The sequence below is a fragment of the Marmota monax genome, unplaced genomic scaffold (assembly GCF_021218885.2).
Source record: "Marmota monax isolate L192 unplaced genomic scaffold, Marmota_monax_Labrador192_F-V1.1 WCK01_AAM20220418_F8-fsc00076, whole genome shotgun sequence".
NCBI classification, from domain to species: Eukaryota; Metazoa; Chordata; class Mammalia; order Rodentia; family Sciuridae; genus Marmota; species Marmota monax.
The window spans coordinates 685,225-698,810 of record NW_026692843.1 but is presented as its reverse complement, the minus strand read 5'-3'; the positions used below and the strand labels follow the sequence as shown (position 1 = coordinate 698,810).

Here is a 13,586-nt window from a genome sequence, read left to right as displayed (position 1 = left end):
AGAATGACCGCAGCAGCCCTGGCCTCCCATCTCCAGCAGTTCTGAGGGTCTGGAGAGTCCTATCTGTGGACTGCAGGGGCCTGGGGCAGGGCCTCCCCTTTAAGCTGTCTTGCCCAGGCAGGTGGCCCCACAGGTGGCACCTCAGCAGGTGCCATGACACACCCCAGAGTTCCCTGGGAAATGGCCACTGTGGAAAGCCAATGCCCTTCTGTATGTCTGTAGACCCACAGCAAAGGGGGCACTGGGCCCGACTGATGGGCCAGTTAGAATGACACCTTGGGCCAGGTGACCCTGTGGACCAAGGAGGAGGGGAGGGGACAGTCAGTGAGACAGGGGCGCGTCAGAGAGCAGCACTCACAGGACGGGCAGTGGAGGGGCTCCTCAGGGAGGGGAGGTGCAAGGCAGCAGGGACCTCCTGGGGCCCTTGTGAGGAGGCCTCACCCAGCCTGAGGGGCAGTTCCCAGCCCAGGGGGTCCTTCTCAAGCTCAGCCTGACGTCACTCCTGCCAGCACACATCCCACGGGAGCCACCTGTCTGATCAAGGGGAGAACCATAGTGTCCCCACCCAGGAGCCAGGACTCAGACATGAAGAGCAAGGCCAGGGCTCTGATCAGAGTCCATTCACGAGGTGAGAGTCCAGCGGGGCCAGAGGCTCACCTGAGCAGATGACTCCTGCGTCCTCCTGGTGTCCACAGTTATGGGAGAGCCAACCTCGGTGGCCGCAGTTCCACAGGGAGGACTCATGCCCAGAGCAGGCCACATCATCCAGGACAATCGGCCCTGAGCCCTGACCAAACCGGGCATTCCCTGGGGCAGACAGAGCCCAGCCACAGCCCAGCTGCCTGCAGACCACGTTGGCATCGTTGGTGTCCCAGCCGTCATCGCACACAGTGCCCCAGGAGCCGCCGTACAGGACCTCCACACGTCCCTGGCATCGGTTTCCACCATTCACCAGCCTCAAGGCCAATCCAGATATAGTTCCTAGAGAAAACACATGATTTCTCATTCCATGCTGTTCCGTAATGGCCAAGGTTGTGTAGTTATATGCAGACAATACCACTTCCCAGGGGCCAAGCTCCATTGTGAAATTTGAAGCTCACTCACATCCTGGGCCTTGGACACCTTGCCCTGTAAAGGTCCACCCTGTGACACCTCATTCCCCTGACCTCTTTGGGATGCACATTCCAGTTCCATAGTCCTTTGACGTGAGAATGGCCATTGCTCTGTCAACTGCCATGACCTGTGCAGAGTCTGCCCTGGATTTTAGCCAACCTTGCCACCAAGGCCTTCAAGTACAGATGACCCAGCCAGTTGGATCCCCAGTGACATCAAAGGCTGGAGATGACTTAGAGTAGGACCACCTAAAACAGGACATCAGTCCCACCCTCATATACCTGGAGACTTTTCTGGAAGATCATCTTATTCTGATCTTTCTAACCCCACGTTTTGTTTTGATTCAAAACTAACCTGAGAGCCAACAGTATTGTGACCCAAAGAGACAGAGTGGGGGAAAAAGACCTGTTGCCACTGTATCTGCAGGAGGCAGAAAAGAAGTGAACATGTGAAGGAATTATGCTTGGCCTCCAGATGGTAGGAAGTATCCTTCCCACTTTGCTTGCTGGAGAGACTCTAGAGATCATTCAACATGACCCTTCTCTAGTAAAGGCCTGGGCAGAGGCCTGATTCCCTCTACAGGGGACACATGAGGCCCCTGCTAAACAGAAGCCTGCTGATGTTAGGATGTCCTGCGAGAAGCTCTGGCATCTTTCTGGGGCTCCAAGGATGACTTGGAGTGTATTTTACACAAGCTCCTCTTGATTCTATAGGCAGAATGGTTGAGGTCAGTACAGAGCCATGGATATGGAGGAGCTAGCACGCTAGACTAGAGAAATGATTCCACTGATCTCTGTCCCAAAGTACACAGGCTCTTGAAGGCCCCCATATTCTGACTGATTCCTTCCCATCTACAAGGAAATGAGCGATGAAGGAGACTGCCAAGCTTTCTGTTGAGAAGGCATCAGTCCTTGCACTAAGCATTTGCAACACACCGATCACTCTATCCCTAAAAGGTTTCCTGAGGAAAAGCCAAACCCATGGTTATACTTGGCATTGTGACCTACAGAGAGGGACTCATACAAAATTATTCATTACCTATTGCAAAGGAGGTCTCAGAGTTTGCTATTTTTGGCTCTGTGTGTTATAATTGTAAAAGGTGAAAAGCAAATAAGACAAAAAAAATAACAGGAAAGATAAGTCTCGGAGAAGAATCAAGACCTGGAAGTAGTGGGGCTGGGGCTAGGGCTCAGCGGTTGCCACTTGCCCGGCATGTGTGAGGCACTGGGTTCGATTCTCAGCACCGTATATATATAAATAAAATAAAGGTCTATCAACAACTAAAAAAAAAAATTTAAAAAAAAAACCTGGAAGTAAACTGAAATCTATTGAGATGTCATTCCTGATCTGGATTTTGTCTTGCTGCATGAGAAATTTAAGAAACCTGTCTAGCCTTGGGCCTAAAAGGCTATTTAGGGAGAAAATATCTCTGTTCACACCTACATATGACCTGTACAGAACTTCTGGGGATGGAACCAAAAATAACTTATCCTACTCTTGTCCCTCTGATTTCTCTTGTCTGATTGCATTGGCTAGTATTTCCAAAACAATATTGAATAGCAATGGGGTTGGAGGGCATGCTTGACTTGTTTTTTGCTTTCATGAAAATGCTCCTAATGTTTCCCCTTAAAGCAAGTTATTGACACTAAATCTATGTGTTCAAATTGCTCCAAAGACAAGAGCTGACTGGTGCCAGGGCTTGGAGAGGAGACAACTGGAGAGCCATCCTAACCTGCTGCACCAGAGCTCTCAGGTCCAAGTGACCCACCTGGGCTTCTACATGAGATGCCTGGATCTAGAAGAAAGTCGACCACCCTCCACGTGGAGGGGCAGCTCTGAGTAAGCCCTGTCCTGTGTCGCAGGCAGATCAGCCCGGCCCCTGCATTCCCTCACGCTCATCCCTAGTTGGTCCATTTGCACCCAAGGACTTTTCAGGCCCAGCTGCCGTTTCGATTACATAACAAGGTCCTCAAAGGAAACCACGGCAGACAAGGGAACAGGTTCTCCTCTTGGAGCTCCTGCAAATAAGAAAATGTGGACTCTTGGGAAGGGTTGTGGCTAAGTTTGAATAAAGCCAGTCTCACCCTCAGCTCTTGTGACATTTATGTCCTTAACCACAGAGAAGAGAAAGAGAAGGTAAGATCCGGGACACCCCATTGGCCTGACACACAGATCACTGGCATTCCTCGCTGCGCTTGCCAACACCTGGGCAGGCCAGAGGCCTTGGGATGAAGATTGCCCTTGATCTTGGCTTATCAAGAAATGGGAAGTGGGACGTGCCTTCCCTTCCCTAAGGCCATACTGCCAGAGTCTCAGGCTGTGTTGACTGAGCTTCCCAGGTGTCTCACTGAGGTGCCCCCAGGGGAACAAAAGGGCCTCTGATGCCCACAGTCTGAAGGATCATGATTTCCAGGGTGGCTTGATAGGGGCTCAGAGACAGGGCGTGGGTGAGGATGCGGTCTGAGCAGGTTTGTACCTGGCTCTTTGGGCTCTGTAACCCAAGATCCAGCACCTGAGGCTGGCCAGAGGTCAGCATGGATGGGTGAGAACCACAGGGCACTGAGCACAGCAATGAGACCCCTGAGGACAGGACACAGGGTTCCACCTTAGAGATCCTTGGAGATGCCTCTCAGCCTCAGGGACATGATCCGTGAGAGAGAGGTCCACTCAGGCCTGAGGCCTTCTTCAGAAGGAGGGCTGATCACCCCATTCCAGGTACCCTCAGAAATGGACCCCTAGGTTCACGGGGGCCTGAGCCCACAGGGATCCCACGTGACAAACATTACCTTCTGTCGGGAGTGTCGTGGAGGGCCTCGAAGCAGCTGCAGAGGCAGAGAGGAGAGGACATTGGTCAGGTGCCGGCCCTCACTTCAGGAAGGGAGTCTTCTGCTTTCTCAGCCTTGGGAGCAGGGGCTGGAAGCTCGCACGCTGAGGCCCCCTCCTTTGCGAAAAGGCTGCATATTTTTCCTTGTCAAACCCAACACCCATCTGTCACTTGGTCACCCAGGATGCCCCTACAAGCATTTTTTGCTCTTGTCACCACCCTCTCCCTCCTCTGCTTCCAGTGTCCACCAGTTCAGACGTCAAACCTGAAATGACACCCTGAAATGATAACTATTTGCCATCACTCAGATATTCCTGAAAAGGTGACCCCACCCAGGGAGAAAGGCAGTTTCCAGAGTCGTATTCTGGGCAACACTCCCTCAGGGCAACCGTTCTTAGGTGGGGTCACAGTGACACCCTGCAGAGCTGGACTGCACAGTCCAGACCACATGGTAAGTGCCAATGGACAGTCTAATAGAAACCCCTCTTCTGGGGGACACAATAGACCAGCATCCCTGAGCCTTCTTGTGCAGTAAGACCCCTTGGTGTTTGACAGGTTCCAGCACCGTGTGAACCAGGAGATGCAGCCCGGGATGTGCTGGGCTGGGTCAGGGTCTCTCTTTTCCACCCATGGTGTGAGCATCCTTGTGTTAGCATTTAATTCCCAGTAAATAGAACATATTGGCCAAACCTTGATGTGATTTTAGTTCACATTTAAGTAGTAAGGACCAGCGGCTGGCCCATCCTTCCCCACCTTTAGAGGAAGGGAAACTGCCACTTAGGCTGGTGATGGTCATGCTGCTCCTCATCAGAGCCAGTCCACTGTGGGGTGGCATCAGCAAGCTCTGAGGCTGAAGCTGGCCTCCATCACTTCCCAGCTGTGGACAATAGGCGGGTCCCTTGATCCCTCTGACCTCAGGGTCTTTGTGAAAGGGATAGTAGTTCAGATCCTTTACCACCAAATAAGGAACCACTGATGGCAGAGCAGGTAACTGCCAAGTGTATGCACACACGTGCACACACACGCATGCAAGCCCGCCCACACGCGTGCACACGCGCACAGGGGCTAGGCCTTGGGGTGGCTGCGGTGCGCTGATAGTTGCTCTACCTGAGCACACGACTCCCGCGTCTTCCCTGTGGCCACACTCGTGGTTGTACCACCCATCATGGCGGCAGCTTGACAGGTAGGGCTCCCCTCCTGAGCAGTACACGGCGCCCAGGAGAATGTTCCCCGAGCCCTGACCAAAGTGAGCCCCGCCCAGGGCTGACACGGAATGGCCACAGCCGAGCTGCCGACAGACGACATCTGCATCCTGGGTGTCCCAGCTGTCGTCACAAACAGTGCCCCAGTAGCCTTGGTACAGGACCTCCACCCAGCCCTGGCACCGGTCACCGCCATTCACCAGCCTCACAGGTAAACCTGCATCAACACAGCGGGAAGCCCGGGTCTTGGCACTCTCTGCCCCCTGCCCTACGCCACCTAGCGCTCCCTTTTCTCATTCTTAGAGCACCTTGTGCTGTCCCCATCACTGATTCTCCCCCTCAGGACCTTAAATGTCACTGTCTTTGCCGTCCTCCCTCTTTCCCCCTGGAGATCCTCATGTCCTCTGAGAACTCCCCACACAGAGGACCCTCCAAAGCCACCACTCAGGTCCTACCCAGCCCTGACAGTCCCAGCCCTGAACTCCACACCAAAATTTCAGTGGCCTCTAGGATGTCCCATCTCCATCCCACTCTCCCAAACCCAGCAGGGTCTCTTTCCTCTCCTTGGATTGACAGTGCTGCCCCACGGCAGCAGCTGGGCTGGAATTCTGACGTTACACCCGATTCCTGCTCCTCTTCAGCTCCACTCCACTGAGCACCCAGGCCCCTTTCTCTTTCCCTCCCACACCCATCACTGGGTTAGACCTTCACCCTCTTGAACCTGGCCTTCTCCAGGGATCCAGGTGATCTCTCTCTGCTCCTCCCTCTCTCAGGCACCACATTCAGACCCAACAGAGCTCACTCTGCCCTCTGTACCCAGAGGACTCGTCTGTCTCCACTGAAGGCCCCCGGGTTGAACCTTTTCAAAGAGCAGACATGTCCAAGCCATTTCCCTGCTCACACTGCTTCAACTTACTCTCCACCACCCCCAGGGTCAAGCTCAAGATGGCGTGTGTCGGGAGCAGGCCTCGCCCAACCCTTCAGCCTCCTCTCCCACAGTAACGACGACCACCACGGCTGGGGAATCCACAGGTGCCCTGCTCCTGCAGCACGATGCCTGCAAATCACCCTCAGTGGAAAGCCACGCTGATGTAGTCAAGGGAATACACAGCGGGTCCTGAGGGATCTCGGCCAACATCTGACATCAGCAGCTAGATCCTGACTGTGGCTCTTCCGTGGTCATCTGAGGTTCTGAGAAATCTGTGACAGGTTGAAGTGAGGTGCAAGGTAAGGGGAAAGGTGGTTGCTTTCGTTTGGCAGGCGATGTTCAGAGAACAAGGGAAGAAAGGCCAATTGGACTGTTTCCTGGGTGTTCCTGAGGTGTTTTCTGGGCCTGTTCACCCCTTTTATGACCACCCCTTCTGGCACTCCTGGGATGATGTGTTCCTGTCTCAGCCTGACCCTACTCAGGTCAGTCAAAAAGCGGCCTCTCAAGTCGACTCCCAGTTCACGTTTGCAAATTTCAAGGCATGACTTAGAAAGGGGGATAGCTCAAGAGTTCCAGGGATCATTTGTCCTAGATGACCCTAACACATCAAAACTCGGTCACAAAGGTCTGTACACGTCAATGCAGAAAGTGTGTGCATGTGGGGGGCTCACTTAACAAGAGCCACAGACAGGGTTCCAGTTCCGGGTTCAAATCTCTGCCCTGCCACTCACCAGCCATGTGACTTTAAACTTACAAGTATTGGCAAATTACCCCAAAATTCCCTAGTTTTCATATCTGAAAAATAAGCATAACGATACTTACCTCAAGTGTTGGGAAGATTTCATTTACTATATGCATTATGTGAGCACTTACTTTGTGACAGGTAGTCATATACTTGTTATATAGTAACTCATTTAATGTATGAAAACCATTTTGTGCTAGGGACATAACAAGTGCCTCACAGAGGTCAATTGTCTTTGAGATAATGGCCCTTATTGTACAGAAGGAGACGCCCTGGCTGTTCTCAAGTCTCTTCTGACACTAGGCTGAAGCTAGGTTTATCCAGCAAATGGTTTAGAGAAAAGAAGGAAGGAAAATGACAGACGGGATTAACTGTGCATCTGGGACATGGCCAGGGACTTGGCATCCACAACACTTGTCCCCACTCCATCCCTGGGCATTTGTTCTGCGGTCCTGACTAGCCAATGGCAGCAGCAGTAGAGCTGACCATCCCAGGCAATAACCAAAACTGTGGAAAGAAGAGTAAAGAGAGGAAAGGTCTTGCCAAGTGCGGTGGCACATGCCTGTAATCCCAGTGGCTTGGGAGGCTGAGTCAGGAGGATCGAGAGTTCAAAGCCAGCCTTAGCCACAGCAAGACGCTTAGCAACTCAGTGAGACCCTGTGTCTAAATAAAACAATAAAATAGAGCTAGGCATGTGGCTCAGTGGTTGAGTGTCCCCGAGTTCAACCCCAGGGACAGAGAGAGAAAGAGAGAGATTAGGTCTTACCATACTCTGTAGTCACCAGGTACCGTTGATCTGGAAAGAAACCAAAGGTGTCTTAGAAAAGGGTCCCACCATTTGGAAGTCATTTCTGTGATCTACAGCTTTGCCTCACAATCCTGCCAGGGGGCGCTGTGGTCCAATCTTGCGAGTGTGCCTCCGGCATTCTTAGTAAACATGTTTGTACAACACATGAAGGAAGTGGGTTGGAGATGAGGCACTCAATAGTTTCAGATAAAATGAACAAAAATAGCTAGCAATTAAAATATCTACACATACACACTGCCACTTTCCTTAGAAATTCTTAGCAAAGTAATGCTTCGATAACCATCTTGAGTATACCAAAGTCTCATTCTAGCCAAGCAGGAGGGTTTCCCAAAGTGTGGTGGGCAGACTAGCCTTAGGTACGGGTCTGCAGAATTGCAGGTTCCTGAGCCCCACCTCAGGCCTCCAAATCAAGTTCTCTCAAGGGAAGGAGTTGAATGCAAAGACCTGCATTTATGTAATTATTCTACCTGATTCTTGTGTGCCCTGAAATTTGAGGCAGAGGCAAAGCAAAATTGAAGAACATAACTGCATCCCACGAGGTCCTTTTATGCTATGGCTGAAGGAGGTCTCTATTGCCTCTGCGTTTCTGTAGGACCAAATCACACCTTTAGTGAGGTGACTTTTATTTGAAAGACAAAAATAGGTAAATAGGGTGGAAAACACTACCATCTAATATAGAACATTCTTTTCAAAGTACTTACCAGGTGTCAAAACATCTGATTCCGTACCTGTAATGAAACAAAAGAAAACTGAGATGTGTTTGTGTTTCACCCACAGGGACCCTGAACAACTCCTCCTGTGAAGCCATACAGTTGACTCTGAAGCAGAGACAGCAACTGGCACAATGGTCAGCTGACATCAGGGTCCAGCACGTTGACCTGAGCAGGTGTGTTAGACAACTCTGCTCTCTCCCCCGCCCAAAGCCAAGTTAAGGCAAAGAGGGTCCATTTTAATTCGTCGTAAAGACAGAACCCTCTGAAAGAGCAGAATGTACCCCTGGGTTCCGCTTCCACAAATTCAACAGAGTGGATCAAACACGCTTGGGGGAAAGTGCATCTGTACTGAGAACGCAAAGGCTTTTTTCCTTGTTGTTATTCCCTGAACAGTATAGGGTGACAACGATTTATAAGCGTTTATACTGCACACAGTACGTAGTCACCTAGAGGTGGTTCATGGTGTGCAGGAGGAGGGGTAGGTCAGGAACAAATACTGCAAATCTTGGGTAAGGGAATCGAGCAGCCGGGGATTTTGGTATTTCAAAGCAGGAGGCATAAAGTTGGGGGGTCCCAGGCACGCCCTGCCAAGGCCTGGCACTGGAGCATTCAGCCAGGCACCCTGTTAGGAGCTGGGCTAGGCACTGAGTGGGCAAGGCATGGTCCCAATCCTCCAGGGACTTCCTGCATAGCACCATCCCTAGAAACATCTTGTCTAGTGCAAGAAGCACTGCCAGCCAAGATGCTGTGGGAGGATGTGGGTGGCACCCAGGTGCCCATGGACCCATTGCTGTGTTTTTATCCATGTGGCCCAACCCTGTTTGTTGCTTGTACCCCTGTGTCTGTACGTCTGTGTGTGTAAGCATGTATGTGAGATGCTTTGTGAGTGTGAGATATACGTGAGTGTGTGTATGTGTCTGCTTGTGTGCCTGTGTGTATCGTTGTGTGTCTATTATCTGTGATGTGAAGTTGTGTCTGTGTGTCCACAGATGTATCTGTTTGTAGGTGAGAGTGTGTGTACAAATGATTTTGTCTGTGTGTCTGTCTTCATGTGTGCAGCTTATTTCAGGGAAAGACAAGGTCTGTGGCCTGAAAAAGAGAAGTTAGATGTAGCCTGGTGGGGCGTGGAGGAGAGGAGGGCAAGACTGAGACTGCTCAGGTGCTGACAGCAGCCAGCGGGGAGGCCGTGGCTGGAGGCCCGCTGGCTGGAGGCCGAGGGTTAGAGTGTGGGAGGCGGCAGTGGGGTGTTCGTGGTGGGAGAGAGCAGCAGCAAACTGTCCAGAAAAACAAGAAGGTGGAGGCAGAAACCAGCAGGAACCTGTGGGGGACCGACCCACGGTGTTGGCAAGCCGGGCGTGAGGACCTGAAAATCCACAGAAGACTGTGGGGTCCAGGATGCTGGGCACCAGGCTGCTGCGCTTGCTCTGGACCCCAAGGTGAAGCCTCGGGCTTTGTTCTCATTCGGCAGCGTTTGGCAGCTGCAGCGGCTGAGTTTCATCACACCTGGTGGTGTGTTTGCACATTTAAGAAGATTAAAGAACTGTACCGAAGAGTGACTAGACTGGACCGTTATTTAAGTGACTCAAAAGTCCCCCATCCAAACGTCACCTATGTTAAAAATATCTTCACAGCGCCTGAGGTCTCTCCACTAGATCTCCCGTCTTTTTAAGGCACTAGTAAGGGCTGTGATCCAGCCGCAGTGCAGAAAGGCCGAGTGGGAAGGTGACTGCCAGGAACGCGCTTAGGAGCAGAGACTACCTTCTTGTTTTGCAAAGCATTGGACTGGAAGAGATGGGACTAAAGGAAGTGAAGGCAAAAATGTCTGGACAAATTCAAGACTTAAAGACAAATGGCAAAGGTACTACGGAGAGTCCCATGTGGCCCAACCCCCTCGATGACATCTCAAGTTCACAGCTCCTCGCGCTGCACACGTCCACCGACGACACTGCAGACCTTACTTGGGTCCCTCCAGTTTCCTTTTCCAGGAGCCAATCCAAGACCCACATTGCATGTTGGAAATTACATTTGGATAAAATGTCAGGAGACGCCTGGAACGGGACCGCTGACCGACATGGTCTGTGGCTGCCCCTATGTGCCAGACCCTGCCGGGGGCCCCTCATTCCTCACACCCTGTGTAGAACAGGAACATAACCCCACCTACAAATGAGGAAGCTGAGGCTAGCAGCGGCCCCACACAGGTCAGTGACAGAGTCAAGGACATCACTGGGACCAACACTGGGGGCCACGGCCACTTCCACCCAGCCCAAGCCTCCATACCCTGCCTGTTCTTCAAGAGTTTGTACAGAGACAGAGCTGAGAAGGGGACGTGCCATGGCAGGGCCCCAGGGCTGAGCAGAGGCCCCTGTTCATCTCTGCTCCCTACAAGGAGCAGTGAGGGCTGTGGCCACACTGCTGCCCAAAGGCTAGCAGACCTGGCTCAGGTTCACACCCTGGCCCCATCTCCTACCAGCTGCGGCCCTTGGACAAGCCACATAACCTTTCTGAGCCTCAGTTTCCCTGTTTGAAGTGTGGAGATAATGGCATCAACTTTGTGGTGGTTAGCAGGGTGAAATTGGAGAAGCAAGACACCCTTGGTAGAGGGTGACTCCCGCCTCTGCACACAAGCACGGGCACGCACTGTGGATGGATGATGACCAGTTCCCCCCCCGGTCCCTGAGCACTGCTGCCTTTTGTCCCTTTTTAGATAAGGATGGGGCACCTGGCTCCCTGTCCTCCAGGGCTGACTGACTCCATGCCTCCATTCAGAGCCAGTGCAACTCTGTCCCCATGAAGTCAGGGACTGAGGCCCAGCCTCCCATTTTCTTATGTGATCAAAGGAGACACCCCAAGGCAGGACCTGAGGCCTCCTGACAAGAGAGGACAGTGGCTGTCCCCAGTCAGTTGCCCACCACATGTGCACACTCACCACACCTTGTGGGCCCTGAGGCTTGACTTTGGGGTGCTGCTTTCACGAATGCCATCTCCCAAATGAACCTTCAGCTTCAGAGCTCCCCCCACCAAGCCTGGGCTGGCCAGAGTTCTGGGTTATCTGTGATCTTTACGTCGCCTCCTGGAATCCATGAATCCGGCAAATTCATCGAAGGAAAGAGAATGGGAGGGGGATAGAAGAGGAGGAGGAGGAAGAGATGAAGGAAGAAAGAGGGAGGGGCAGAGGAAGAGAGGTAAGGAGATGAGGTGCCAGAGGTCAGAGAGAGAGGGGAAAGAGGAAGAGAGGCCAGTCAGACTGACAGGGGGACAGAGGAAAGAGAGGCAGGAAGACAGCAAGCAGACAGGTGTCGGTTCTTGCTCTCACAGCATCTCCGCAAAATGACACCGAGATTCAACCATCACCATGACCGGCCGGTGGCCCTGTCGATCATCTGACACTCTGAGACTCAAAGTTGTGCTCAAGTAGCTGGGCTTCAGCCCGGCTGTTTGAGCAGCTGGTGGTCGACACAGCCTTGGAACCTTGGCATATCATTCCTTGACCCGATTTGGCTCAGCTGATACAGGTCATCACACCTGACGCACCCGCAAAGAGAAGTCACACAGGAGCATCTCCAGGAGAATCTTTCCTGCCTGTTTTCATTGCATACAAACTGTTTACCCCATGTGGTGAAGCTTTAGGGCCTCTTACACTCTCTCTCTCTCTCTCTCTCTCTCTCTCTCTCTCACACACACACACACACACACCCCTCTCCTAAACTTTAGGGACTTTCCTAAGCTCAACCAGTCACTTCCCCATCAAAAAACTCACTGAAAACATTAACATATGATTGGCATTTTCTAACTACAACAACCATTTGAATTTCCTAACCACAAACAAAACAAAAAAGAAGGATTCCTCCTAAACACTGGCAAACGTTGACTATGATCATCAAAGAGCCACCTTCTCCCCAGTACAAAAATCCCCAAGGGATGAAGTCCCTTGATCTACTAAAAGAGTAGATCTGACTTGGCAGGATTTGGGGTTGCAAGAGTACAATCAAAGAATATAACAATTAAACAGAATACCTGCAGATAGAACTGGACCCCACAAAAGACAAAGTTGGAGGATGACAGTGAAGATCCCCATTTTGCTGGGTCCCTCTCAACTTGATTGGAAATTCCTTGATATTTATAGGTTCCTGGATGAATGAGGCGTGTCCCCCAGGTGGTATATTTCTATGGCTACCATAAATCAATGTGAAGGAGGGACAGGACTTTGTTAAGTCAGTGGCTAATCTGTAGGAACAATTGAGGTGTGTTTGATTGATTGCCGTATGAACAACCTGGCCCCGGCCCAGCCAACGGCAAAAGCTCTGACATTAGAGATACCAATTCCAACTTCCTTCTAGGTGAGCCTCGAAGACTCCCAAGTGCTCCCTGAAAACGAGTTGGATTTTCATCTTGGAGAGTTTGAATTAACCTGTGGGAAGCAGGATGTGGGTTGCTGGGCAAATAAGGGACATGGTGCCAAGGGGCAAAGCATCTCTTTGGGATGACAGGTCCTGGCAGGACCTTCTCTGGTTGCCCTTGTGTGCATACCCTAGGCTCAGAGGAAAGAGATGACATTTTTGATGACCTGACTGGAGAGTAGAAGGCATGAAGGGTCATTCTACAGAGACCATGGGCCCATTCTGGCTTCGGCCACCACCTTCTAGGTCTCACGGTAATTCCATCACACAGGGGCTGAGAAACACATGACCTCACACTGAACCACCTCCAAACATTTCACACGGCTTTGATTTCTTGCTCTTGGCATTCACACTGTGTGACGCTAGGAGCCTCGAAAACTCACAAAACCTGCCTCCAAGCTTTGCTGCCTTGCACACAATCCCTCTCCTTGGGGTTGGTGATGTCAATACCACCTCACTTTGCAAGATCCCCCAGTCTGTACCCCCAGTCTCTGACAATCCCCAGCCATCTATCAAGAAGATTGCTTGCATTGCATTTGTATTGAGACACACTCTATGGGTGAGGAGTCCCAAGGGAGAAGCAGCTGGCTTTGCAGGGTCATCTATTACACCATGAGGGTGAGCAAGGCCCTCCCTGGCAGAAGGACCTTGACTTCTCGCCATGTGCTATCAATCCCTAGTCTCCATGTTACATTCTAGAAGGATATCTTGAACCCAGGTTTATGTCAGCCACCATTTGGATTCAGGACTGGACATCTGCCTCTGGCTGCATCCAGATAAAAGTCACAAAGCACATCTCTGCAAGGCAGGCCCACAGTGTTTTCTTCTCCTGCTGTCAGTATGACAGTTGAAAAGTATC

At 51.6% G+C, this 13,586-nt stretch overlaps 1 protein-coding gene across 4 annotated transcripts in view; it reads right to left on the bottom strand.

Moving 5' to 3' along the window:
- The window catches only part of LOC124095606 (deleted in malignant brain tumors 1 protein), a 38,692-nt gene extending 26,281 nt beyond the window's left edge, over nucleotides 1-12,411 (bottom strand). For 2 of the 4 annotated variants that reach the window (XM_046448809.1, XM_046448810.1), the window contains exons 1-5: nucleotides 12,345-12,410; nucleotides 8,319-8,345; nucleotides 7,576-7,605; nucleotides 3,900-3,935; nucleotides 658-981 (exon numbers count right to left, since the gene is read on the bottom strand). In XM_046448809.1, coding sequence (XP_046304765.1) covers nucleotides 658-981; nucleotides 3,900-3,935; nucleotides 7,576-7,605; nucleotides 8,319-8,345; nucleotides 12,345-12,405 — 478 coding nt within the window. In that variant the 5' untranslated portion in view covers nucleotides 12,406-12,410. Of the gene's footprint in view, nucleotides 1-657; nucleotides 982-3,899; nucleotides 3,936-7,575; nucleotides 7,606-8,318; nucleotides 8,346-11,256; nucleotides 11,842-12,344 lie in introns of those variants that run through there. The other 2 variants (XM_046448806.2, XM_046448808.2) reach the window with 2 other exon arrangements.
- Nucleotides 12,412-13,586: the final 1,175 nt, after the last annotated feature.